The following is a 26,695-nucleotide window of genomic DNA, read 5'->3' on the forward strand; positions in this document are numbered from 1 at the left end:
GCGTGATGCTGATCACATCACCCCCACTCACGACCGGATCAAGAAAGTGTGGGGCGTTACCCCCACACCCCCTATACGCCTTCATGGCGTGGTGCTATGCACAGGGGAACACTTTACTTTACTTTTTACAGGATTATTAAAAACGAATGGTACAAAAGTAAAGTTAATTTATTTTTAAGTGAAAGGAGATACAAAAGCAATTCTGGTGGGAAAGAAGAAAGGAATGTTGTAAATTTACCTGGGTAATTACAAATGTTGGATATGAGCACCCTGGGTAACACGGCAGATGTCAAAACGATAATCCATTTCTTGCCAGACGCGTTCCAACATATTCTCGGTTATCAGCTCCACTGCATGAGAGAATCCCTGCTTTAAATTATCCAGGTCCTCCTGTGGTAATGGAGGAACGTACACAGTGTAATGCAGTGTCTATGTGCTGGTCGTTTCTTGAATTTCGCACGAAAGTGTCTCGGAACTGTAAGAACTGCCCCTATTCGTGTTACAATATGCTTGCTCTACCTTCGTTGCCATTTTAGCTATCAACAACAAGTAGCGCCTCTAGCGGATTTTACGTCAACTACAACCACAGGCTATAAATTTACAACCTTCCATCCTTTCTTCTTTCCCACCAGAATTGCTTTTGTATCTCTTTTCACTTAAAAATAAATTAACCTTACTTTTGTACCATTCTTTTTGAATAACGCTGTATATAAAATAAAATGACATCGGCACCAAAAGAATAAATTTTAGGATGAACGCCAAAACTGGTTTTGTCATCATTTAAATGTAATTGGTCCCGCACCGTGGTTAAGACTTCGTGTTTAGAGAATAATACATTTACTGTTCGCTATGCATTATCTTTCTGTGAATGTTCGAAGGTGAAATGGCGTGAGAACCAATTTGGAACTAGAGGAAATCTGCTGTAAAAGTTAAACATTCGTACTATGAGTGTAGTTTTATATCACTCTATATATTCGAACATTGAATGGAACCTTGTTATTTTTAACAACATTTTTGATATTTAATAAAAGGGTTCATAGTTTGAAGTTATTCTACTAATGTAGATTTGCAGATTTTGTAGAGAAAGTAATTTGATATCACATCTTTTAAAAGTTTATTTCATATCATCTTATTCTTCTTGACATATTTACAATACATTGCAAACAAAATCACACAAATATATTTTCAAAATATTTTTCTCCCGTCTTTTGACGTATGTAATGTCAGCATTCATAGGCAGTGATGACTATACCTTGTACGCGTTTTAACCAGTGCGGTTCGGGTATTTTCGCCAGTTACCATGTCCATTCGGAGAGGTGGGTGCTGCTACCAATTAGATTCCACATACCTTACCCTTCTGGAACGGGCCTCTTGGTGCGGGTTGTCTTGTTTGGCAACAAGACTGGTAGCCAGAACATTTGCAGAGGAATGGAAAAAGAGCTACTCCGAATAATTCCGAGAAAAGCCGAATCGCTCTGTTTAAAAGTACGAATACGATTTAGTGCTGCACGAACAGGATGGCGACGGCAGTGAAGATGGTGATCGTCTTTGGAGAGGCGATGGCTGCCGATGACCACCCGCACTCGATGTCGTTCTTGAGCACCGCCAGAAGCGATTGGTTGTTCTTGTTGACGCAGGTAGCTGCCCTAAGGAAGTTGCCGGAAAGACACTCGGAATCAGGCTCGTCGTCCACGCGGTTGCACAGGTACTGTCGTCTCTTCCGGTCCCATACTTCTACCCACCTGCAACAAGAGTGAAAATAATATCAAATGCTAGTTTTAGAGTAGTTAAAGGATTTTTCAAGGTGGTATAACCAAGAACACTAGATAGAAACAGCGATTAGAACATAGAACACCAGATATAACCAAGAACATTAGATAGAAGCCTGGATCACAATAAAGAACACCAGATAGAAGAAGCATGGATTATAACCAAGAACATCAGATAGAAGAAGCAAGGATTATAACCAAGATCACCAGATAGAAGAAGCAGGGATTATAACTAATAACACCATATATAAGCAGGGATTATAACCAAGAACACCAGATAGAAGAAAGGATTATAACCAAGAACACCAGATAGAAGAAAGGATTATAACCAAGAACACCAGATAGAAGAAAGGATTATAACCAAGAACACCAGATGGAAGAAAGGATTATAACCAAGAACACCAGATGGAAGAAAGGATTATAACCAAGAACACCAGATGGAAGAAAGGATTATAACCAAGAACACCAGATGGAAGAAAGGATTGTAACCAAGAACATCAGATGGAAGAAGGGATTATAACGAAGAACACCAGATGGAAGAAGGGATCATAACCAAGGACACCAGATAGAAAAAGGGATCATAACCAAGGACAGCAGATAGAAAAAGGGATCATAACCAAGAACACCATATATAAGCAGGGATTATAACCAAGAACACGAGATAGAAGCAGTGATTATAACCAAGAACACCAGATAGAAGCAGTGATTATAATCAAGAACACCAGATAGAAGCAGTGATTATAATCAAGAACACCAGATAGAAGCAGGGGTGTTCAATGATCGTAGGAGACTACAGGTGACAGAATTATGTGTTAAGTGTTCGATCCACGATATGAAGTTAACTCCTAAGATTCTGGCTTGTAAAACCGGCCGTGACACGAATGTTACAATTTCCTCTTATTCTTTATTGCCTGGATTCATACATTGACTCAGATAAGCGACGTTAAAGCACAATACAGTATGGTAGAAGATATTTCCTCCAGCATAAATTTGTTGAGATTTCTTTTATTTGTACATACTTCAAAATACATGTTAAATATACTTAGTATCACGTTACTTCACCGTTTCGATTCGTCTGTCCATATTTAAAAAAAGGGCAGTATTAATTGAAGTATCCACCCATCCAAATAAAATCACTACACAATGTCAATAAAAAAATGGCGTTTCCCGGTCTGGAGGAATCAATACATATTCTAACGTTACGTTTCAAGATAGCACTTCTCTAGAAACGTAGTGTTAGAATAAGTATAGGTATGAGAACATCCAATTAGCATCGCATATCAGTAAAGAACCATTGTGACAAACATTCAGATAATTATTAAAGCAGGTTTTCCAGTACACTAAATTTTATTTTTGCAGCTATAAAAGTTTCCGATAGATTAATATATTACCATAATATTAGTCGTTGACTCTGTTTGATTCTTACGGACAGGCCAAACGAATGTATGGTACCAGTCAAGCATACGGTCAAGCCGTGGGCACAGTCGATGCAAAATTATTATGTGCTTACCCAATCTCACAGTCACAGTTCCATGGGTTTCCTGACAGCTGGAGTCCCGTGAGGAACACCGTCTGGGGGATGCCAGGGTGGTCACCGCTGCAGGGGTTGGACAGGGTCTTCAGGTGGTTGTCTCTGATATCGAGGGTGAGGTTCCTCACACGACCCAGCCGCTTCAGCACTCTGCCGTCCAAGGTCTCCAGGCTCGTGTTTCTAATTGTCAGGTGCAGCTCCAGTCCTTGCAACCCCTGAAATCATCCATGTTTAAGAGTAACATATTTGACCCCGAATTTCACATTCTGACTTTGGTGAATTACATGTGGACTATTTTGCAATGTAAGCATTGATATCAGCGCTCGTCATTGACATGAAATTTGTATTCATTTTCATGATGGCATTTGGGACCAACACAATCGAACACGGTCTTGTCTTTTAAGTCCTTGAACTACACCACATTAAGATTTTATGTTAACAAGAAACGTGATTGTCTAGCTCTCTGAGCAGAGGCATGTAATTGCTAGTTTTACACTGTAGATGCGCTTCAACTTCTGGAAGCTTCGCCGTGTACGTGAACGTGTGATCGTGCTTAGAATTAGCACAACAAAGTTTGTTTTGTACAAGTTGCTTCTGCGCACAACATGCGTGACTTCTACTGAGTGGAAATTCGAAACGTTTTGGAACAGTTGCGGTGTAAAAAATTAATGCCTTTTCTTTATTGTACCATCATTACATAATAAAAGATGAACATGTGCTAACGTTGCATCATATTAAATACTTTGAGCAAACATTTAATTTTAACAAAAACATTTTATAAAGCGTACAATGATGATAATCACTTTAATTGCATGCATGGCATTTGCATAAGTTTTAATGTTAAGGAACACTGACCTTGTAAATTCAGAAACAATAGCTCAGAGGTCTCACTCGCAAGCAGTTACGATTGCTATTGACCATGAAATTGTGAGAGAAAATGTGCTGGAGCAAATTGAAGGTGGTTGATACTCTTGATAACGATTGACATTGCCATTATCATATTTGAATCCCTAAAAGTTTCTGATGTGTTAAGATGTCATCCTGGTATCAACCATTGCCTTCTAAGTAACTTATGTTGTGTCCTAACGAAAATATCTTGTGGTAAATTAATTTGATTTAATAAAATATGATATAGAATATATGATACCACAACCTAAAATGAAACAGCCGGACCCTGTGGCCGAGTGGTTAGCAGATCGCACTGCGACGCCAAGGGTCCCGGGTTCGAATCCCGCTCGGGCTTGGTTGTTTGTGAATGTCCATTCATCAATTTCATCATTTCATAACTCATCCCCATCTTCGCAAATTAGCCAAGAGGCACAAAACGCGAAGTGAAATAAAACTCACTCAATCAATCAATAAAATGAAACAAAATGACTGAAATTTTTATTGTCCAACAGACTGAAACCTGTCGGTTATGCTCCGCTAAGTTCTTACAACGTTGTACAACCCTGAATTCATAATTATGCTTTGGTAACTTTCTGGAAGCTGACTAAATGGTTTGAAACGCCTGCTTAACAACCAAATATTTTGTTATTAGTATATTTTTTTGCCTAGTGCGAAGTGAAAATTGCTAGCTGAGGGTATGTTCGGTCGAGCCTCGGAGATAGCTGGGAGGATGCTCTTATGGTGAAAATGAGTCAGTTGGGAGATGCTTTGCGAACATTTTGCTAGTTGGACGATATCCCCTCCATATCCCACCATTCGCTGCGAGCACTGATGTTGCCGGAAAATATATAGTTGAAATGTCGCCATGCACCAGTTACAATGTAATATAGTAGATAGAGCCATAAGAAAGATTAACCAATAAGAAAATAAATATTTTACAAAGTTATATGAAAACCGTACTTAAAGGCACTTACGTATGTACATACAATACTTTGCAGTAGTTCCGACTCTATTGGGGATGAAGTTCATATCTGAGGATTGCTATTATGTGGCTGCGTCGGACTTTCTGGTGTGCCTCTGGATGGTGCATCAATCATTTTTCAACAAAAATGTGTTTTGATATTAACATTGTTATTACGTTATCCAAACAAAGATTTATTATTCAGCAATTGGATGTTTACCTACTGGACAAATATGTACAACTCTAGTAAAGTCTAGGTCTTTTCTTGACATGTAATGTATTTGCTAGAAACAATCCTTTTAGAATTTAAATGGAAAGGTACATTTCTAATATATAGGGTGGCAGCACCCCTCCGGTGCTGTCCTCTTTGATGTTACTATGATGTTGGCTGAAAGGGCTATGAAACATCAGCTGTCAGAATGTAAAATTATTTTATAGTGTTCTAATTACGAATGCATTGTTCTGACTACTAACGTAATCGTAGCAACCATTTCGAGAAACATCTGTTTGACTAGCTATTAATTGATATAAATTAAACAAGACTGTTCGATATCCATGCTGTGTTATTCAGAATTAAAGCGTGGCAGAGGAGAGGACTCACCTGCAGAAAATGCGCATCCAGCGACTGCAGAGCTCTGCCTGTGATGGTGATGTTGGTAAGCTTGTAAGGGAGACGTCCGTCAAGTTCTTCTCCGAATGTTTCCTTCTCAACCTGCTCAAGAAGAGGAAAAGATCACCGTGTTTTCCTTTAAACAATATGTCTCCAACTTTTCTTTCTAAGTATTCTGACATCCTTGTTAGAAACAGAAATGAAAACTTAACATAGCTAAATTCTAAATCTACATTCTCTGTTGTTTCGCCTGACTCATATTGCTTGAGGCATTGTCTACCAGCGTAACGCGAAGCTCTATTACGCCCTCCAATATGTCGTGTGTCTAATGCTGTTTTAAGGTTCCTCACATTTTTCTCGAATGTGCCAATTTGACTTTCCTCAGACAGTTTTTTTAATCTTCCCAACGATTTTTCATCCCTGGTTGGAGATGATGGACAGTGTTCTAACATAATTTTTTTATTTTTATTTTTAAAGCGGGTCTCTTCTACTGTGTTTGAGGAAGCTCGTTTTGTAGTGTGGCCGTATCTTTTTAATGTGTTGTGTTTGTCCTGCGCAGGTCCGTTTAATACCTTGCACTTTTAACCTTTTTACACCCCTTTTTAACTCGGGTAAGGATTTAGATAAGGGGATAATTACCCATATATATTGAAGGATGAAAAATGGCCATGTGTGTAGCGGACTAACTTTGTGGCGACTTGAGTCCAGTTAGGCATTTAAGTGGATGCAACAATGTCTGCAATTTTCTGAATTTGTAAATTCACTACATGCGTGCGTCTGAAAAATAATATGTACTAGGCAGTGTGGACCTTGGTGTTGCGTTTTCTGGCAGTACCTAATATCTAAGATGTAGCGATTGATATTCTCACCAGGACGTGGAGGCTCCTAATTCCTGTACTCCTTTGCAACAGCCGTGATATATTGAAGTTCTTGATTTCTTCATACGTACTCACGTGGAGTGTGCGTAGTGATGTCAGCGAGTGAAGCGAATCATCCTGAAAGAATATATATTTTATTATTTACATACTGCACAAAGTTAGGATAAGTTTCGTTTTAAATTTCCTGACAATCTTTTCTTCGTCTGTGTCAACTAGAAGTAGGAAGGTCAATTTAGATGCAGTGAAGATCAGAAAAATGCTAACTTACTTCAACACAAATTACCCCGATTTTTATCCATATTTGTTCTTATTAGTCTAGTCAATAAAAAATAACATGCGAGTTGCCTATGTTCTTGAGACTAAAACATTAGATAGTTAGCACATTGGTGCAGATGAGATGTCTCCGAGAGATGCCTAGCGCATAGTAGCATCAATTTGGTACCTTGGTCACAAGACCGTATCTACCCCAAGAGTGTTAAAGTACCAAGAATGGTGACGCCTTCTTCACGCTAACGCAAACAAAACAGTTTTCTTGCTCATGTAGCATATCTACAAACGCCTAGTGTAAAGCTGCCGATGATACTGTATAAGATCACAATGTTAACAATTTTTTCCTTCTGATATTCTGCTATTACTCGAAAGTGCATTTCACACTCACCCCAACCTTCAGAGTACATTAAAACTATCGGAATATGTTTTCATTTACACCATATACCTCAAGTTACTTTCATTTAGGCACCTGTGCCCGATAAGTTCATTGCTCTACATTTTAATTTTAAATGCTTCACTCACCTGGAAAGTTCGGAGAGGCAATTGCCGAAGGTCAAGTTCTTCTAGACGGTCCAGTCCCCTGAAGCTGTTGCTTGTGATGGACCGTATTGGATTGCCGTTGATGAAAAGGGATCTTAGGTAGCGGAGGGAGTAGAGAGCGTGTTCAGGAGAAGAGGACAACTTGTTTTCACTCAGGTCAAGATCTCGCAGCTGCGTCAGATTCAGGGTGACCTTTGGAGAGATCGTAGCGATTTTGTTTCCGGAGATATTTAGTTTGATTAGTGAGCTGAGAGGCAAATCTGGGAAAGCCGAGAGTGAGGTGTTGGCTATGTCGAGTGTGTGTAAGGAATCGTGTAACCCCTGGAACACTCGTCCACGAAGTACTTGTATCGGATTATTACCGAGTAGTAGACCCGTAAGGCGCGGCAGAGCCGAGAACGTGTTGTCCTCAAGTCTTGTCAAGCGGTTGCTGGACAAATCCAGCCATACGAGATCGTGCATCCAACTCAGGATATCTGGGCTTAGAGTGACGATATTATTCCACGAGAGATTCAGCTCCCGTACGTACCCAGCCGCAGATCCAAGGCTGGAGGTTGGGATGCGATTAAGCTTGTTATGCGATACGTCCAGGAATTCCAGCGTAGTGTCCCGAAGGAGACCGTCTGGAAGCTCCCGGATGTTGTTATGCGAGAGGTCTAGAATGCGGAGCCGGTTGTGAGACCAGAATAAATTCGTTGGAAGATCTACTATCGCGTTGTGGCATAACTTCAAATGCTGGATTCGCTTGCTGTTCCTGAACGTGTCGTAACCCAGCTCGCTTATCTCGTTGTGGCTCAGATCGAGGAGTTGGAGGTAAGGGATGTTTCCGAAGATATCTCGCGTCGCGTTTTGGATCATATTTGAACCTAAGTAGAGTTCTATGAGCTGGCTTCTGACTGCATTGAAAAAGGCTGGCTCGATTCGGGAAATGTTGTTGTGGCTGAAATCCAGAATCTTTATGTTAGAGTAGCTAATTTTCCCGTTTTGTTTGAATCCAAGCGCCTCTATTCCGTTATGGCTGACGTTTAAGTTGAATGTTGATAAGCTACCTATTCGTTCAAAGGAGTTAAGGTCTATGTGTTTCAAATTGTTATGTGCCAGCTGCAGTACTTCCATATTTGGCAGGTTTCTAAATGCTTCTATTGAAATATCCCGTATGTTATTCCCTTCTAGATTTAGGTGCTTTAAGTTGTTGAGGTTCGTGAAAGCCTCGCTGTCTATAGCCTGTATCTTGTTGTCGTCTAGGTATAGATCTTCTAGAGATTTTAGGTCGGCAAAAGTGGAGCTGTCAATTCTTTGCAAGTTGTTGAAGGACAAGTGGATTTCTTCCAGGTGAGAGTGTTTCTTAGGCGAGAACATTTCCGGCGCTATGCTCCCAATCTGATTGTCTCGGAGATTCAACATTTTAAGCTTCCTCATGGCATTGAAGGAACCTTGCTCGATGTTCCTCAGCTTGTTGTTGCTCATGTCGACGATTTGGACGTCCGTCAGGTGCTTGAAAGTTTGGGCTGGTATCGAGGACATGGTGATTCCGTGGGTCAGCCGGAGTTCCTGCAGGCTGACGTCGGCAAAAGCCATGCTTTGGATCTGGGATATGTCGTTGTCCGAAAGATCAAGCTTCTTTATCCCTTGGACGTTTTGAAAGGCGTGGTCCCTGAGGCTTTGCAAGTTGGAACACGACACGTGAAGCTCCTCCAAGGCTGGTCCGAAGTCGGTGAAGTGTTCGGGACCCAAGTGGTTATCAAGGAGTCGGCTTATGCCCAAGTACCTCAGGCTTCTCATTTGCTGAAGGGCTTCCAGGGGCAAGAAACCCATCTGGTCTCCCGTGATGTCCAGTTTGTACAGGGTGTACTGGAGACGGTTGAGCGACTCCTTGGGTGCGATCGTCGCCTTGTTCTCCCTCAGAGAAAGGAACTTGAGGAAGTCGAAATCGTAAAGAATCTTGTTGGGGAACTGAGTGATGTTGTTCTCGGAAAGATCCAAGAGATGGAGAGATTCCTCCAGACCGCGAAACGCCATCGGATCAATTTCCGTGATCTCGCAGTTCCTCATGAAGAGGTCTCTGATCCTGGCGTCCTTGAACGCCTTTTCCTCTACGGTGAACAAGGGGTTCTCGTCCAGGTACGTGCAGTTGAGGGTGCCGAAGTGCTGGAACGCGTTGGGCGGAAGGTGCTCCATCAGGTTGCGATCCAATCGCAGGGTCTCGAGGGAGAGTCTCCCGGTGAAAGTGACGTTGAGCGTCTGCGCGATGAGGTTCCCGGACAGGTCCAAAGTGCGGAGATTGCGGAGGGAAGCCATGGCGTGGAAGGGGACCTGCTGGAGCATGTTCCCTCCGAGGAGCACGTGCGATAGTCTCTGGAGGCTGCTGGAGAAGATGTCCGCCGGTAGGTAGAGTATGTTGTTCTCGCGCAGATCCAGAGTCTCCAGGTTTTGTAAACCTTTGAACACTCCCGGTTGCAGAATGGTGAGGGAATTCTCAGCCAGGATAAGCGTTTTAAGGGAGCTCTCCAGCCCTCTAAAGTCTCCCTCGATTATGTCGTAGATGGAGTTACCTGCAAATGTAAAAGTCTCGTAAATTTTCCATTCTTATTTTTGCAAAAAGAAAGTACGGGTTAACTTGATACCAAATGTTTATTTCTGTTATAAATGACAGCTGATCATCTTTGACCTTGTTTTGCTTGTGCTATGCTCATTTCAAACATTACTTGGTCAAGACGCCAGCCTCTGTGGTGGGTCCTGGGTTCGAATTATGTTTCTTCATTAGTTTCACCATATCTTTAATCATCCTCATCTTCGCGATTAGCCAAAAGTTTCAGAAATGCGAAGTAAAAGAAACCAAATAATTCAGTGGATCAATACTTTGTCAAGACCATCGGATCTGACCCGTAGTTGAGGCAGTTCAATTTTTTTTTCAACTCGGCAGCGAGATTCTCGGCTAAGTTACTACAGCTAGGCTTAGACTAGTACATGCGAAACTTAGGACGAGAGGCGAAATCAAAGCATACAATAATAGGTGCGGAATAATTTATTTGAAAGGAAGTGTTGAGGTTGGTGGAAAGAGAAAAGGATTGGAGCAAAAATTGCTTTGGGTCTCTTGATTTTCAAATAGGAATGGACCTTGAGTTTAAAGTGGCATCCGAACCACATTGTATCCAACCCTGGACCTCTTGATTATGAGGCAACATGCTTGCCACAACTTCATCGGAGAAGTCCGAGGACAGCAAAGTAAAAGAGTCAATGGAAAAGGATGAGAATTAATTAATTGAAAGGTGGTGGAAAAGGACTGAACAAGGCCAGGTGGAAAACCATTGGCAAAGGAGAGGAGAAAGGAGCTATTGAATGCAGGAAGACTTAGAAGAGCTGAACTTTGGATGATAGTGCAAGGAACAGAGCTAGTTGTGTGTGAACACATGCGCACAAAGTACAAAAGCTTCAAAATCGGAAAGTGTGAGGGTTCGTAAATATGATTTGAAAGGCGACCATGTTTTCTAGAGAGAAATGCGGGACATACATACTGTGTGAACATTATCGACACGATAACTTTCATGCAGCGTGTTCCGTTCAAACCTCCCACATTTCAATTGATCATTGCTAAAAGGTTATGAAACATAATGGAATGCGAGTGGTACTAGACGAAAGAGAAACTCTGATAATTTTATTGCATGACCTCGAAGTTCACCGTTCTCTCAACTATGCAGCGCCACAATCGCATAAAGCACAATGGCGACTCCGCAGCAGCGCGCGCAATCTGTATTCTGGTATGCAGAGACCAAATCAATCATTACAGTGCAAAGAAATTACCGGAGGGAATATGGAGGTGAAGCATCTGATGGGAAAACCATTAAGGCATGGTGTGCGAAGTTTTTGGCTTCATTTGTACCCTTACACGGTGCAAACTGTTCAACAATTGAAGCCAAATGATAAGCCACAACGACAGAAATTCGCTATTGAAATGCTGGATCGTATGGTCAGGGATCCTCAACTTCTTGGAAACGCGTTGTTTTCAGACGAGGCCACATTCCATCTGTCAGGGCTGTGCTTCACCTCCATATTCTCTCCGGTAATTTATTTGCACTGTAATGATTGATTTGGTCTCTGCATACCACAATACAGATTGTGCATGCTGCTGCGGAGTCGCCATTGTGCTTTATGCGATTGTGGCGCTGCATAGTGAGAGAACGATGAACTTCAAGGTCATGCAATAAAATTCTTTGAGTTTCTCTCTCGTCTAGTACCACTCGCATCCCATTATGTTTCATAACCTTTTAGCAATGATCAATTGAAATGTGGGAGAGTTGAACGGAACACGCTGTATATCCCTCTTACTTATGGGCATTGTTGTGCGTCTTAAACTGTCATGTACTGTTATTTTTCATGAACATAAATGCTTTAAATTTGATGCATTCTGTGGGGTCACATATTTTTCTCCTGTTTAACACAAATAGGTCTACTTTGTTGCAACTAGCAGAATCTCGGGGAACATGAAGATAAATTTTAGAATACAATACAAACCTGAAAGATCTAGATCCTGCAACACTGCGAGTGACTCGAGAGCTCTGTTGGGTATGCGGTGGATTTGGTTCGCCCCTAGATCCAGCTTCCACAAGAATTGCTCCAGGCCAAAAAAGGCTCTCCTTGGTATCGTTGTAAGCAAGTTACCTCGTATCGTCAGCCTGTACATTCCTGTTGAGAAATAAAGGACAATAAAATAATAATAACTATTTGGCGTCGCCAGAAATTTTTGTATGGCTTTTCAGGCTTTTGATTACACTTGAATACTAGAAATAATATAATAATTATTGTTACGAAATATAATTATTATAAGGTAATAAAAATAGATCAATTTTCTTCTGTATGTTATATTTTTGGAGAGACAATTCTACTCCATCCACCACAACTACTTTTCACTAACGTTTTTGTTCATTTCGCACAGTTAGTTTTGAATTTGAATTTGAATTTGATTTTAAAATTGTGGGAGCGTCAGCACTTATGCTATTTTGCTCCCGTCACATTATACGGGGGCCAGCCCCTTATCAGTACAAAGAGCAACTCTAACGTTGCATAATTAAAAAGCTTAAAATGTTCTGACTTCTGTTAAAAGCTGAGGCTGTAAACGGGCACTCAGCACACATAAGGACAACAGGACAATACAAACAAAATTATACTGGCCATGGAGACAGTCGCCAGAGCCTCGTTAGTCTTCAGTCCAGGGTGTACTAACGTGGAAGTGAGGTTGACATTTGGGTGTAATACGTTGAAGGTCACCCCTTACACCCCGCACAGTTAGTGTACTGGAATGTATAGTTATTATATTTTATTATTAACTTTTACGCACCTCGTTCAGGAGAAAGCTTTAAAAATTAGGGGAGAGTTTTAATTATGTGTGACGTCTGAAATAAAAATCTCGTTTTTGGAATTTTGTAAACGAAGAAAACATTTATTCCTCCATTTTAGACTCAATTTTTCGATCCTCCACCCCTTTTCCACTTTGGTTAGTATGTTCAAATAGTAACTAACTGAACTTTATTCATGTTATTGAGTATAAAAATAACATGCTTTCTGCTCTCTTGTGGACTGTCGACGAAATCTTTCGACCCCCCCCCCCTCTTCCCTGCCGACGCCCATGATGCAACTGAAATAGTATGAGCTATGTCAGGAAATTTTTCCCTCGTGGCTTAGCATATGCCTGTCATGGGAAATCACACTGTGTGTTCAATAATGTACGGAACTTATCGTTGTGTACTCCTTGATTCGGTTTCACCTTTACAAAACCTCTCTATCAACCCATTCCCACCACATGATATGCAAACTACGATTTCAAAGCTTTCATTACTATTTTAACTCTTTTCTAGCTGTCGGAACTCTCACCCTCTGGGGTGGTTGTTCAGTGAACGGAACAGTTGGTGTTCGATACCCGGGGCAGGCATTTAGTAGTTCAGGTACCACTGTAAGATGTAGTTCCATACCCGATTAGATTTTCTGTGCATAACAAACAAACTCAAACAGATGGTAATCAGACAGGGCAATGTCTGACAAATAAGGCGGATGCATCAGGATTTCTAAACCAAGGTGGAAACAGTCAGAACTTTCTTGGTTACCTTTACTTAATATCGTAGTGTTCCTCACATTCTGGAGCTACCCTGGCCTTCATAGAAGGCAGGATGTTCAAAGAATTCGTATAGGACAGCAGTATACGTTTCGAGTATGATGAGTTGTAAAAAGGAAGTTGGGGGAGTAGATCGGAGGTGAGAGATTCGACAGTGGCTAGGAAAGTAGGAGGAACGTAAAAGAAAGTACGGGAAGGTAGAAGCGAGTACAGTGATAGAAGTTCAGGAGATATAAGGTAGACTGTGTGCGATTGAACATTGGAGGACTTATTGACCTTCTCTTCAAATACGAGACAGGTAATTCCTTTCACTAACATATCCATGCCGATTCAGTCTTAACGTTCATTAAATCCAATGTGTGTGTCGCCATTCATTTAAGAGTTGTGTAGATTAACGTTTATCTAGGTACCCCTCCAGATGAAGATTAAGCATAAGCGAGTGGCTATGAGCTAACGCCACCCCTATGGGTCGATCCCGACACCGAGTGGTGTTGTACGATATTGTTCTATAAATGAGAGGGATATATGTTTTTATCACAATGGCATTGATTCGTAACGTAGGTCGAATACGGGGATGGGTTTGTTGCAAGTCAAACTCACGGGTTCCGTAGAAGGGTTTCGGGTCGAGTTCTCTCATCCCATTCCTCTCCAAGTGCAGCTCGTACAGCTGCGTGTTGTTGATGTCCGGTGGCACTCGCGGCAACAGGACGTCGGTGCACGTCACTATTCCGAAGTCGGGACCTGGCTTCGAACAGGTGCACTGCAGGTTGAAGCCGCAGGGTGGGTCCCGAATGTGGCGCCCTTGGGTGACCAGGAGTAAGGTTGACACCACCAGGGTGTAGCACAGACGAACCACGATCATCTGCGGAAGAAAAAAGAAGAATCGTTTTTAGGGTACAGTTCATGAGAGACAAAGCGTTGTTACGGAATCGCTAAAACCTACGCTAAAATCCATATAATTTTTACCGTTTACAGTAACCTACCCAATGCCGCTCCCGCGATTTTTCTATGGGGGCAGCAGTACTCAAAGTCAGGGAAACGTGTGATAATGCCATCCCCGCAGCAAATTCTCATAATGCATCACTCCACAAGGATAATTTGCATAGGTATCCCACCGCCCACTAGATTCTCTCCATGTTGATGCATCCAAGCATTTCCATACCTTTCCCCAAAGTGGGTTAAATACCCCCCCCCCCAATCCCAAGCTACAGATTTCCACTTCGAGCACTGGGAGGCACAGTAAGATTTCATATCTTGACCTGCAGTCATAAAGACTCATTTTACCTTCTATTATTATTATTAATAATATTATTAGTATTAATACTTTACAAATCATAAAATTGAAATTCGACTAAAAATGACGTGGCGTTGTTGGGAAGTACAGACTTGGTTCTACTTGGTTCCTTCCGTAAACGTCTGCCAATTTGTTGATGAACAGTTCTGATGCACACATCAGAGACCACTTAATCTGCTGTCTTTTATAACACACAATGCCCATGATATGACGCTACAATTTCACTATTTCAATTGTATGAAGATTTTCAAGGGGTCTGGGGTGTAATCTCCCCCTTCTTTTTGCGGCTACCCTCAAACCAACCCTTATAATGGTAAAATGAAGAAATGTCGTATTTCAGTATTGTTCGAATTCCAGGGTGTTTTTCAGTCAGTAACAATGCTACTTTTCCTTCGGCTGCAAACATGTCCATCCTTTTCAACTGTCAACGTCTTGTCGAACATTATTTAATTGCATTATGCATGACGATTAATCCATCTACCTGTTATTGCGATTCAACAGTTGATATCTTGTGTGAATGTCGTGGTATGTGTCTGAGGATTCGGAACAAATAATGAAAACGCAGTTTTATCCGTTTTAAGCTTCTCCTTTGTTTTTGCATTAAGTGACTGCTGTTTGTTACAGCAGAAATTTTTTTTTACCTTTCCATCGTGAATGTAACATGTATAATTCCTACATTTTTATACTCAAAATGTGCATGTTTCGTCAACGTACAATGTTCAATAACGTTTTTTGTATATAATAATTTGAATAATCCTTGTGCTTGGCAACACTGCTACGGTAACAGTTTTGGATGTAGTGATAGAAATGGATTTATCAAAACGTGATACGCTGCATTTTCTTCCTGAAAAAAAATCTGCTAATTGCAGTAATATTATCAACCCACATAAGTTCGCTTCACATTTGCAAATTCATGGAATATTCAGGTTGACAAAAAAACAAAATCTACTGACAAAAGAAAAGTAGCTCCTCTGGAAAGCAAGTGGTGAAACATTTTATTTGGTTCGGTGTGCTTTTTATGTTGGAAAGTAATATATATTTTATTCTCTTTTAAAATAATTAGAAGTGAACTAGTGTCACAATTTCGAAACACATGTTCTTTGCCCTTCCTGGGAAAGTCTTGTTTGCATCCACCCCTTCTGGAAATAAATTTTTAATTCATTTTGTTTCACTTTTGAACCTATTGTGCTAGTAATTGCGAAGATGAGAATGAATGGTGGGTGATAAGATAAAAGTAATGAAGGGACAATCCCAAATATATGGGGGGGGGGATTATACTAGACCCTGAGTCCATACGACAGAGCCTCGTTAGTCTGCAAAAGTTTAGTCCAGGGTGTACTGCGTGGAGGTTAGGTTGACAATTGGCTGCAGTGGGTAGCCCAGAATTTTCGAAAGGGAGCTTACGTATACTTTTTTTATTATTATTATAAATAGCCTATCCTCATGTAGCCATCTTTTCCTGCTTCTGAGGAATACTTGGCCAAAGTGGGTTTATGACCCCCACCAACCCTCCCTTGAGCACGCCACTTGTTGAGTGTCTTCACAAAATGTCATCTGAAAAAAAAAACGTTTTGTTTTGTTCACTCTCCATGGAATTAAGTCTACGTATATGCTCATGGACCTACAATACAAAATTTGGCAAGATCTTTAGATAGAGACCACGAACAATGAACCTGAGAATTGTACTACAGTGGAACCTATGATAACTCGAACCTCAACAAGACGAATTTTTGTACAGTTTATGGGATGCCGTTCCAGCTCAATAACTCGAAGGTAGACTATGGAATACCTCTGTGAGTCGAAGTTAAATTCTAATCACCTCTATAACTCGAAGTTTTAGTCCCACGGATTTCAATAAGTCGAAGTGTAGCAAACTTTAGACCTCTATAACTCGAAGTCGGCGATTTTGTCCCTCCATAACTCGAACCTTGGTAAGTCGAAATCCTTGATACCTTGACCCCCCCCCCCTCCACCTCAAGTTCGAGTTATCAAGGTTCCACTGTACTATGTTGTGCACTGGCGTATGCAGGGGTGCTACAGCCCCGTTCGGAATGTTGAAAAGAAATCAATTTTCAATTGAAAACAGTAAACATATCTAGAAAAACCAAAGTGCTAAATGCAAATCTTCGAATACCATTTTTGTCCTTGAACGAAGGTTAAGAAATTGTAATTACGAAATATTTCATTGTGCACCCCCCCCCCCCCCAAGAACACAGGCATGTAATACCCACCTCTACAATCCCAGCCCCCTCGAAAGAAAATCCTGCATACGATAGTGGTTCTATAAACTCCAACCCATATGTTCTCACTCGAGTGCTGCAGGAAGAGAATTTCGCTCGAGCGCCAAATAGTTCGCACGGACGACGCTAGTTAGCGCACCGAACTGAGAGCTGCTTCGCTCGAACAGGCAAAACGAGCGGTATACACTCGAAACCCAGTAATACGCGTATAACCGTAATTTGTCTGTGGTAGGGGGCCCAAATAGGGATCGTGAAGTGAAAGACGGAGTGAAATTGAAACTTAAGTGAACATAGTCATCATCTCCATGTTAAAATGTAGTTTAGTCTATCTTAAAAATACACAGTGATATAGGAAAATGAAATAGATGATTCTGGGCTGAAACTACCAAGGATATTTTACATATGTACTAACTAATTAACTCTCTAGCCTTCTTAAACCCAAGGGTGTTTGGCTACAGCAACACAAGCCTTCCATCTGTCCATATCCTGAGTTATTGAACTCCCCTTTACCATGGAAAGATAATATAATTTTATACTAAAGATGTATTAATGGAATTTCAATACTAAAGATAGAAGTTAGCAGCTTCTTCTTAATAATATACGCCCTGTCCAATCTTTCCCATCTTAGGTCGATCTCAACGTTGTCTCCATCCTTGTCTTGGCCTTCCTACAGGTCTCTTACCATCAGGTTTCCCTACAAGAAGCCCGTAAACTCCTATTTCCTCTTCCATTCGTGCCCCATGGCCTGCCCACCTAAGTCGTCTTGATTTAGTTATTCTAATAATAATTTTACATATGTGTGTAGGAGTGGTTAGCACATCGCGCTACCACGCCAGGGGTCCCGGGTTCGAATCCTGGCCCGGGCCATGGTTGTTTGTGAGTGTTCATTCATCAATTTCATCATATCATCACTCATCTCCATCTTCGCAAATTAGCCGAAAGTCGCACAAGAAGCGAAGTAAAATAAAGCAAAACAAACAATCAAACGAACATTCGTGGGACACTAGAACGAGTACTAGCGAGCGAAAGTGGACCCATGCAGGACTTTAGTTCTCACTAAAAGTACTGGAAGAATTTAGTAAATGGCACCTACCTTTCCGATGTCGCGAGAGCAAGTAGCTGCGTGGCCATTGGGAAGAGATTACAGGCGTAGTGAAACCCTATGAACGGGGGATCGTATAAGGATTCCCTACCTTGGATTCGTCCCCTCCACAGTCGATCCCGAAAATCAATCGCCTATTTTTTCCATTAAAGGGTTTTTCTTCGTTGGTAACGAAAGCTTACGAGTATTTCTGAATTAATATGATGCAATATCTTAACCTATTTTTCACGCTTTTTTGCTTCGTTTAGCTATCGCTTGGTTTCTCTGCACAAGTAGAATGTAGTCAGAGAAAAACATTTGGATTGGAATAGTAAGAACTCAAATCATTTAATTGGCGATTCCCGTGGTTTTGGAAAAAGATGCACGTACAGTGGGATCCATGACTATTTTCATTAATTTTTCTCTTACATCCTATGTGTTTTTAAGCGATGGATTTTTATGTACGAGGAGGTATCAAAAGTTTTGCGTGTTGAGGTATAATTTGTTTAATAGTGGAAAGATCGAAACAGTGAACATACATATAGTTTGCCTGTAGTGTCCTCTACTGAGAATTACCCTTCCACACAGTTACCATCCCGTTCGATGCATTTGTGCCAGTCCTCAAAACCAGTTTGGAAAAATTCCACAGAACACTCCCTGCCCCACTGTTCAGAGCTGTTTTAACCTCCTGTAGGTCACCGAATCTCATGCCACGAAGCAAGACTTAGCACAGACTTTATGGTATCCCAAACTCTCAATCATTGCATGCGCTGACCCATAGGACACGTGCACTGCATCAGAAATTTCCTGGATGGTGATGCGTCTATCCTCTCGAATGAGCTCATCATCCCTGTGGCGGTTGTCGTCGGTCAACGACGTTGATGGCCTGCCACTCCTTGTCATGTCCACACTTTCGGTTTCTCCCACTTAGAACTTGAGTCTAAGTCTGTGCTTCGTGGCATGAGATTCGATGACCTACAGGAGGTTAAAGTAGCTCTGAACAGTGGGGCAGGGAGTGTTCTGTGGAATTTTTCCAGACTGGTTTTTAGGGCTGGATAAAACGCTGACACAGATATATCGAACGTGATGGCAACTGTGTGGAAGGGTAACTCTTGAGTAGAGGACACTACAGGCAAACTATATGTATGTTCATTCTTTCAATCTTTCCATTATTAAACAAATTATTCCTCAACTGGCAAAACTTTTTGATACCCCCTTGTATGCTGGTGCACAAGTTGTCAACAGCTTGTTTTGAGTTTTCTTTTAATTCTGGAAGCTCTTATTGGGTCAAATAAAGTGCACGAACGTGGTGATGGACAATTTGCACGGTAATATACTCATGGATCCCACTGTACGACTTAGTGCTGCTATCATTTGAAAGTGTACGAGAAATACGTCGAATATGATAAATGGGATGGTCCAGTGATAATAGGGTATCACTGTCGTGTATACGCAGGCTAATATGCAAGCGTGTTACACACACCTATACTTGAAACATTAAGCGACCAACCACTATGTAATATACGACAATGACTTTAATGTCAAACACTTCAACTTACGCAAAGTGGTAAGCACATCCCGCTACGATGCCTGGTCCCTCGCCCTGTTCGAATCCCGGCCCAAACGTGTGTGTTTTTGTGAGTGTCCCTTAATGAATTTCATCATATCATCTATCATCCTCATCTTCGCGACTAGTCAAAAGTGGCAGAAGGGCGGAGTAAAATAAACCAAATCAATCAATGATCTTCAACTTGCAGCTTCTAGTTTCGATTCATGCATCAATCAACAAACTAAACAAACAATAAACATAACGACATTGAACACTTATCAATCACAATTCGTGTGCATCGGAGCCCGTCCTCCGTGGCGGAGTGGTTAGCATATCCCACGCTACGACGCTAGGGAACCCACGTTCGAATCCCGGCCTGTGCCTTTGCGAGTCCCTCTTCATCAATTTCATCATATGATCACTCATCCTCATCGTCGCGATTAACCAGAAGTGGCAGAAGAGCGACAATAAATAACAAATAAATCAGAATCAGCTATCATCAGAAGCCAAGGATTCCATCATGACTCGCATTTTATTTGTTCTTGTGTTCTAGCATATAACGATCAGACTCTGTGAGCGATTTTCGATTTTGCCATCAAAGTTCGAATCCCGGCGAGGGCTGTTGAGGATGATCACACCCCATACAAGCCTCAGTTTCTTGTTAAGGGAGCGATTTTGAATTTTCTTATTTTTGGACTTTGTCTTCACACTAAAAACAATTGTTAATTCATGTAACGTTTTGATTAATTTTCACTATGTTTTGTACAGTTCTGACACTTCATCAATAACACATTTTCTCATATCTTCGTCATGCTTAACGTTTGGACAGTATTAACAGATAATACCTCCGGAAAATCTATTAAACGAACTCTAAATCAGGATATGGACAGTATTTTACGCTCAGAACCTCCGTGGCGGCCATCTTGGACTCCCGACGCTATGTACCTTCTCTAGACACATTGTCCAGCAAAACACCTAGTATTATACTTATGATTGCATGCCTCAAAATGAAGGCATCCTCCATGCACATGTCTTCCCTTCGTTCAAAAACCCAACGAACTTACAAATGGTCAAAATGACTTCTGAAGGAGATGAGGGAACATGGTCGATTTTCTTTGTTAATGTCTTCAGAGGCAGCCATCTTTGATGTATAACGTCACGCAGGCCATGCCCCACAATAGTAGACATCAACAAAGTATCACAGGCAGTAATTGTTTGCCCTTTATATGTCGGAATATCTAGTAAAGTGTAAAATATTGCTTAGAATCCTTGCAGAAAAGAGTACGGGATTCTTTCACTGGATATATCTCCATAACAGTGCAAGATATGAAAAAAACTGTGAGAATATTTTTTGTTCAGTTTTCAATTCTGAACAAAATATGTCTGTATTCGAAGTTGTCAAAAACCAATTTTAAAGGAGTTATGATCGATTTAATTTGTTGGTGCGTGGTGAAGTGGTGCCCATCTTGAATTTGTGGGCCCCTAGAGAACTTAGGCCTGGTATACCAGATGTCTACCCAAAATTTTTCCTTTCTTTAGGCATGCCCTAACAGGATCAAAAGAGAGAACTCGTCCACCTGAAAATTTCTGCGGCCAGGGACTGGATTAGTAACCCACCTCGGGATTCGGACACTGGCCTCGAACTTGATAATCACACGTCCTTCCGACAAGAAATGCAAAACATGTTCCGGTACTTTACGGCGTATAATTTGTAACAGATTGACATTCGTGAAAAACAATGGTAAATTGCAATGCAAAACGTATTAAAAAATGCACGAAAAAATGTCTTTGGTGCCGTGTCATCAAATCTACAAGCGTTGTATATATATGATTTCCTTCCCCTTGGGAATATTTCCGACAGGACCTGTTGATAGCGAGAAATGATTCTTCGGAATACGGACGTCGTAGAAAACGTTCTCCTCGCGTGATCTCGTTGCGTGTGGAGAAGGGAAGGGAGCAGGAAGTGTTTGTCCGGCTGTCTTTCACGAGATTCGCGAATAATTGAAAGCCGAAGAGATCTCTGGCCTTTCGTGTACCCGTCCTTACTCTTTAATAAGATAACTGCTTACTTTGCGTAACGGAAAAGTTTTCAATATCGATTGTCTGCTTCGTGCGTATATCTTGGAGTTTAGTGGCCTGCCGAGGGGGGGATACAAAAGTTCATTGGCTCGGCTTGGGACGGCTTGTGTTTTCGAAAAGACATTCTGCAGACAGAACTATACCCTGCCCCGGCTATCACTGAAGCAAGGGCGCGAAGAGCGGCAGTTATGCCAATCTTGTCGATTAGTTCTGTTTTCCCTGATTTATTTAAACATTTCATTTTGTTGATTCCACGGGGTGGAAAACACATGTAAGCTTTTCACTTGACCTGAACCACAAAACGATTTAGAGCAAACAACTGAACAGTATACGCTACTTCTTCGCATGTTCCTCATGCTTTGAACGGCTTCAACACGGCGAAGCGCAGCAAGGTGTCTTACGTGGAGTGGTTCCTGAAAACCTCACCAGATGGCATATCGGATAATTTTAATCGCGAATTACACGCTGCTGGGAAGGCTGGTAACTGCAGTCTCTTACCCCCCCCCCCCTCCACGAATCCCATTCTCTCTCACGTGTTCATTGGTAGAGCCGTCTCGTGTCGCTACTTGCGCAGAGACTTGCTTTCGTTCGCCTGCTACAGAGATATATGAGACAGAGTATAGTTAATAAATTCTAAAGTTGAGAATATACACGTCTTAATAGCGATAATAATAAGAACTGATTTCTTTGAATTAACAAAACATTTCGTTAAGCTTCTTGGTATTAAAAAAAATGGTAGCAATTAGTAAATTTTGACGAATTTTTATGTTACTCTATGTAAAATTTGCCTACGTCTGCGGCGGAGTGTTTAGCACGTCGCGCTACGATACTAGGTGTCCCGGGTTTGAATCCCGACTGGGCATGGGTGTTCTTTGTGAGTGTTCATTCATCATTTTCATAATATCACTCATCCTCAACGTTGCGGTTAGCCAAATGTGGCAGAAAAGGGACGCTTTAATTATAAAAATCAAATCAAATACATCTACCGACTTTTCGGCACTGCGTGCTCAGTCACTTTGACGCTGGTCCCAATAGACTCGGTGTCATCTGCTTCAACGCAAGAATTCTTCGCATAAAAAAAAGGTGAAGTGCTCCCCTGTGCTTAGCACCACGCCATGAAGGCGTATAGGGGTTGTGGAGGTAACGCCCCACACTTTCTAGATACGGTCGTGAGTGGGGGTGATGTGATCAGCATCACGCCCCTGACCGCCTTTACCCCCCAGGGTTTCCCCCAGGTACCCATGTCATTCGACACTGGGTGGGCGCCGGGGCCGCTTCCAACGTTAGAAAAGTTCCCGGGGATCGAACCCGGGACCTTGAACATGGTAGTCAGACGCGTTACCGACTGAGCCATCGCGACCAGTAGAATTCTTCGCACAGTGTCTTTTTTTTTCTCTTTTCTTTTATTATTTTTAGCTTTTGAATATTCACAACAATCTCCCTCTCATCCAAACGTAAAGCTCTTCCATGCAGAAATATTACAAACGCTCTCACAACAAACACAGCTACACAGGGCCGGATTAAGACGAAATTGGGTCTGATGCTTGAAATCTTCGGTGAACAATAAACACAAGACGTTATAGTTACGTCACAGCGCAAAGAAAAATAGTAACTGTATAATAAGTAACTCTGTGTCTAGGCGTCCGAAATTGGGGCTCCAAATTTCATTCTAAGATTTATTTTCAGGTTAATATAGAAAAAAAGACTGTTCGGCTTTTGAAAAATTCTCGTCTGTTTTCATCTGAGCCTATTTCAGGAAAGGGCCTAATGCTGCAGCATCAATAGCACCCACCTTAATCCGGCCCTGCTGAGCTACAAGCAAACCTTCCATGCCGCACATGTCTTCTGTTCTGAGCCCCACAGCGCCAGTAAGCCATAACATGCAAGCTTTGGCAACGTCGGTGGCCGGTTTGACGACGTGGTTGGTTTTCGCTGACACAGTCCCGCACTCTTGTCAGCTCCTTTGGAGGGAAGCCGGTGCAGTTTTACCTTTTGCTCTGTAGAGAACAGTTATAATCAGTAAACTTGAAGCGGGTCTAACTTATCACACACTTCCCAGAGCGAGATTTCATATTTTGCCCTACAGTCATAGAAACTTATATTTTATCTTTTATTATTAATATTTTACAAAACTTGGAATTGAATTGAAAATACTTTGGCGTTGTTGACAAGTTCGGACATTGGGTCCACTATCAAAATAGGAACTGCGTTTGCCTTGCTTCCTTAAATTTCCATAAGGATCTATCAATTTGTTTCTGAACAGTTCTTTGTGTTTTTGGTACTTTTTCACGGTGCACAGACATAGAAATCCGGAAGGGGGGACACGGCCCCCCTGGAAAATGATAGTCAACCAAAAATTAAACATTTCACACATATAATTTCATTACAGTCACAACAATGTGTGTTAATTATTGCATGAACATGATAAATTCAAATTCAAGCAATGATCTTTGAGCTGCGGTAGCTCAGTCGTTAGGGCGCCTGACTACCATGCGAGAGACTCGGGTTCGATCCCCGACTGGGGAGAATCGGAAATTTTTCAAGCGGCTCCGGCGCCCACCCTGCATCATATAAAGTGGGTATCTGGATTAAACTCCGGGGGGTAAAGGCGGCCAGGGGCGTGGTGCTGATCACATCACCCCCACCTTCGGCCGTTATCAAGAAAGTTTGGGGCCCTAACTCGACACCCCCTATACGCCTTCATGGCGTGGTGCAAAGCACAGGGGAGCACTTTACCTTTTTCTTCACTTGTTCTTCGAGGGAACAACACTATTGTGTAAAAATGTACCTTGTTTGCCTCCCGGAAAAAAAAGCTTGCTTGTCCCTCCCCGGAAAAAACCCTGCGGACGTCCATGTGCAAAGCTATCAAACTGTGACCACTTAATCGGCTTTCCTTGTTTGTACCTCTCATCCATATTCTTTACGTCCTGAAGAGTATTGAAGAAAATGACTGCTCCTGAATTGTTAAGGTCAGAGCTCAGTTCGGGAAATGATTTTCCGAATTTTGGGGACCCTGAACAGTTGAGAAATTCCAAAGGAGCATATTTATTTTTGTCATTTTCTGCACTATAAGAGTCTGAAATTTCTTGAAATTGACGCTTTTCATTCCAAAGGTGCAGAAACAATCACTTGAGGGTGAAATTGTGTGTATAATTCGAGAAATGTTAATACATGCATAAACAACATATATTTTTTAAATACATTACATAATAAATTCATCCATCTCATAATAAACCAACAGCAAAAATTACATAAATTGTCTCTCAAACCTGCACGCTCATTTTCCTCCAAACACTCGTTCATGCATATTAGACAAAATCAATGAACAGAAGTCTCAGTACTCTCTCTGGTCATTTACAATGCACTAGAGAAAGGAATCACGTTGCGAGCGAAACAATCAAGAAAATTTTTAGGTCCAATTTTTGCAAACTGAAAACAATATTGATTTAATAAGGGGCAAATAATTACAGGGGGCGGCAAGGCATTCCTTTTTACAACTTTTTAAATTTAGATCGTTCAGCGTCCAGGGCCGACTCTCGCCACCCCCTAGCTACATTTCTGAACTTGATGAGACTAAGAAAAGCATGGATTGCGAGCGAGAAAGTTTTACGAAATGTATTGTTATTTGCATAAAATTTGTAATCGAGGGGGCAATTGCTCCTCGGTGCCCTTGACCGTCAACGTCCCCCCTTGCCCTCCTAGAATTGATTTTCGTCCAATGTTGGGGAGCAATCCTCCCTGCCCCCCTGTGGGTACGCCACTGCTTGACGTACTTTTCAGGAGAGAACGAGTCAAGATTCCACATTCGCGACTCGGTTCCATCTTATCTCAGCCACTCCACAACCGTGCCAATTGAAATGACGTACAGTCCAGCAGAATTAACTTGAGAGAAATTACCGCTCTGTGAGTGATGCAACTGCGCTCGAATTGGCTAGAGCGGGGGACTTCCCGCTGTAACGGGCCAACGGAAACTATACAAACTCTACTCTAGAGTTTCCATTGGCCCGTTACAGCGGGAAGTCCCCCGCTCTATCCAATTCGAGGGCAGTTGCATCACCCAGAGAGCGGTAATTTCTCTCAAGTTAATTCTGCCGGACTGTACAACAAACTTAGAACCACTGAAGTTCCCACTCACCTGTCTTATCTCGACCGTCTCTTCAGACGTCACTCAGAAATCCCATGGGAGCAGGACGGAGTTGCTTGCAATCTGAACCGCGGAAGTCGAGAGATTTGCGTCGATCGCTCGGCGTCTTCAATGATTCAGATGGAAATCTCAACATCCCGGCGGGGAGCTTCTTTGTCTCTGCGAGATTACTTCCGGCGTTCGTGTCTCACTTTCGCCATCCATTGACATTTCGTTGACATCGCCCTGCCCAGCTGCAAGATTCATAAGGTGGAAATTAAAAGATCGTCCGCCGACGATTACGTTGGGGCAGAGGAGGGTAATGAAGCGGCAAGACGCTGGCCATCCCGTGGCGCCGGTGGAGCAGCGCAGTAGACCTTCTGGCATATTGACCAATCAGTTTCCACGTGCGTGTGGTTTTGTTCCTTCGTTAGAATCGGTAATAAGTAAGACATTCACTCCAGCAACAGGGCGTGGATTTCGGCTACTTTTAGTTTATATTGAGAGGTTTTGTCGTGGGGAAAAATGTTCCTTCCTCCATCTACGATTAACGTAGAGCCGACTTCCGTGGCGCAGTGGTTAGCACAGTGCGCTACGATACCAATGATCCCTAGTTTGAATCCCGGCCTGGATAGGCATTCTATGTGAGTGCCTCTTAATCAGTTTCTTCACATCATCACTCATCCTCATCGTCGCGATTAGTCAATTCGGCAGAAAACGGCGTAAATAACCTAATTCATTCAATCAATCACCATGTATTCTCATCGTCACGAGGT

At 41.9% G+C, this 26,695-nt stretch overlaps 2 protein-coding genes across 4 annotated transcripts in view; one reads left to right on the forward strand and one right to left on the reverse strand.

The window, feature by feature from the left end:
* LOC145999776 (telomerase protein component 1-like) overlaps positions 1-26,695 on the forward strand; it is a 374,109-nt gene that overhangs the window by 206,736 nt on the left and 140,678 nt on the right. The gene's annotated exons all lie outside the window — the stretch shown is intronic.
* Positions 1,177-26,126, reverse strand: chp (leucine rich repeat containing G protein-coupled receptor chaoptin). The gene is made up of 8 exons (XM_083136495.1): positions 25,932-26,126; positions 14,154-14,415; positions 11,960-12,130; positions 7,430-9,999; positions 6,629-6,754; positions 5,751-5,861; positions 3,280-3,515; positions 1,177-1,742 (listed from the first exon to the last, which is right to left on the reverse strand). The coding sequence occupies exons 2-8, from the start codon at positions 14,413-14,415 to the stop codon at positions 1,499-1,501; spliced, it is 3,720 nt and encodes a 1,239-aa protein (XP_082992621.1). The 5' UTR covers positions 25,932-26,126; the 3' UTR covers positions 1,177-1,498.

The sequence above is a fragment of the Lepisma saccharinum genome, chromosome 15 (genome assembly GCF_977018435.1).
Source record: "Lepisma saccharinum chromosome 15, izLepSacc3.1, whole genome shotgun sequence".
Lineage (NCBI taxonomy): Eukaryota > Metazoa > Arthropoda > Insecta > Zygentoma > Lepismatidae > Lepisma > Lepisma saccharinum.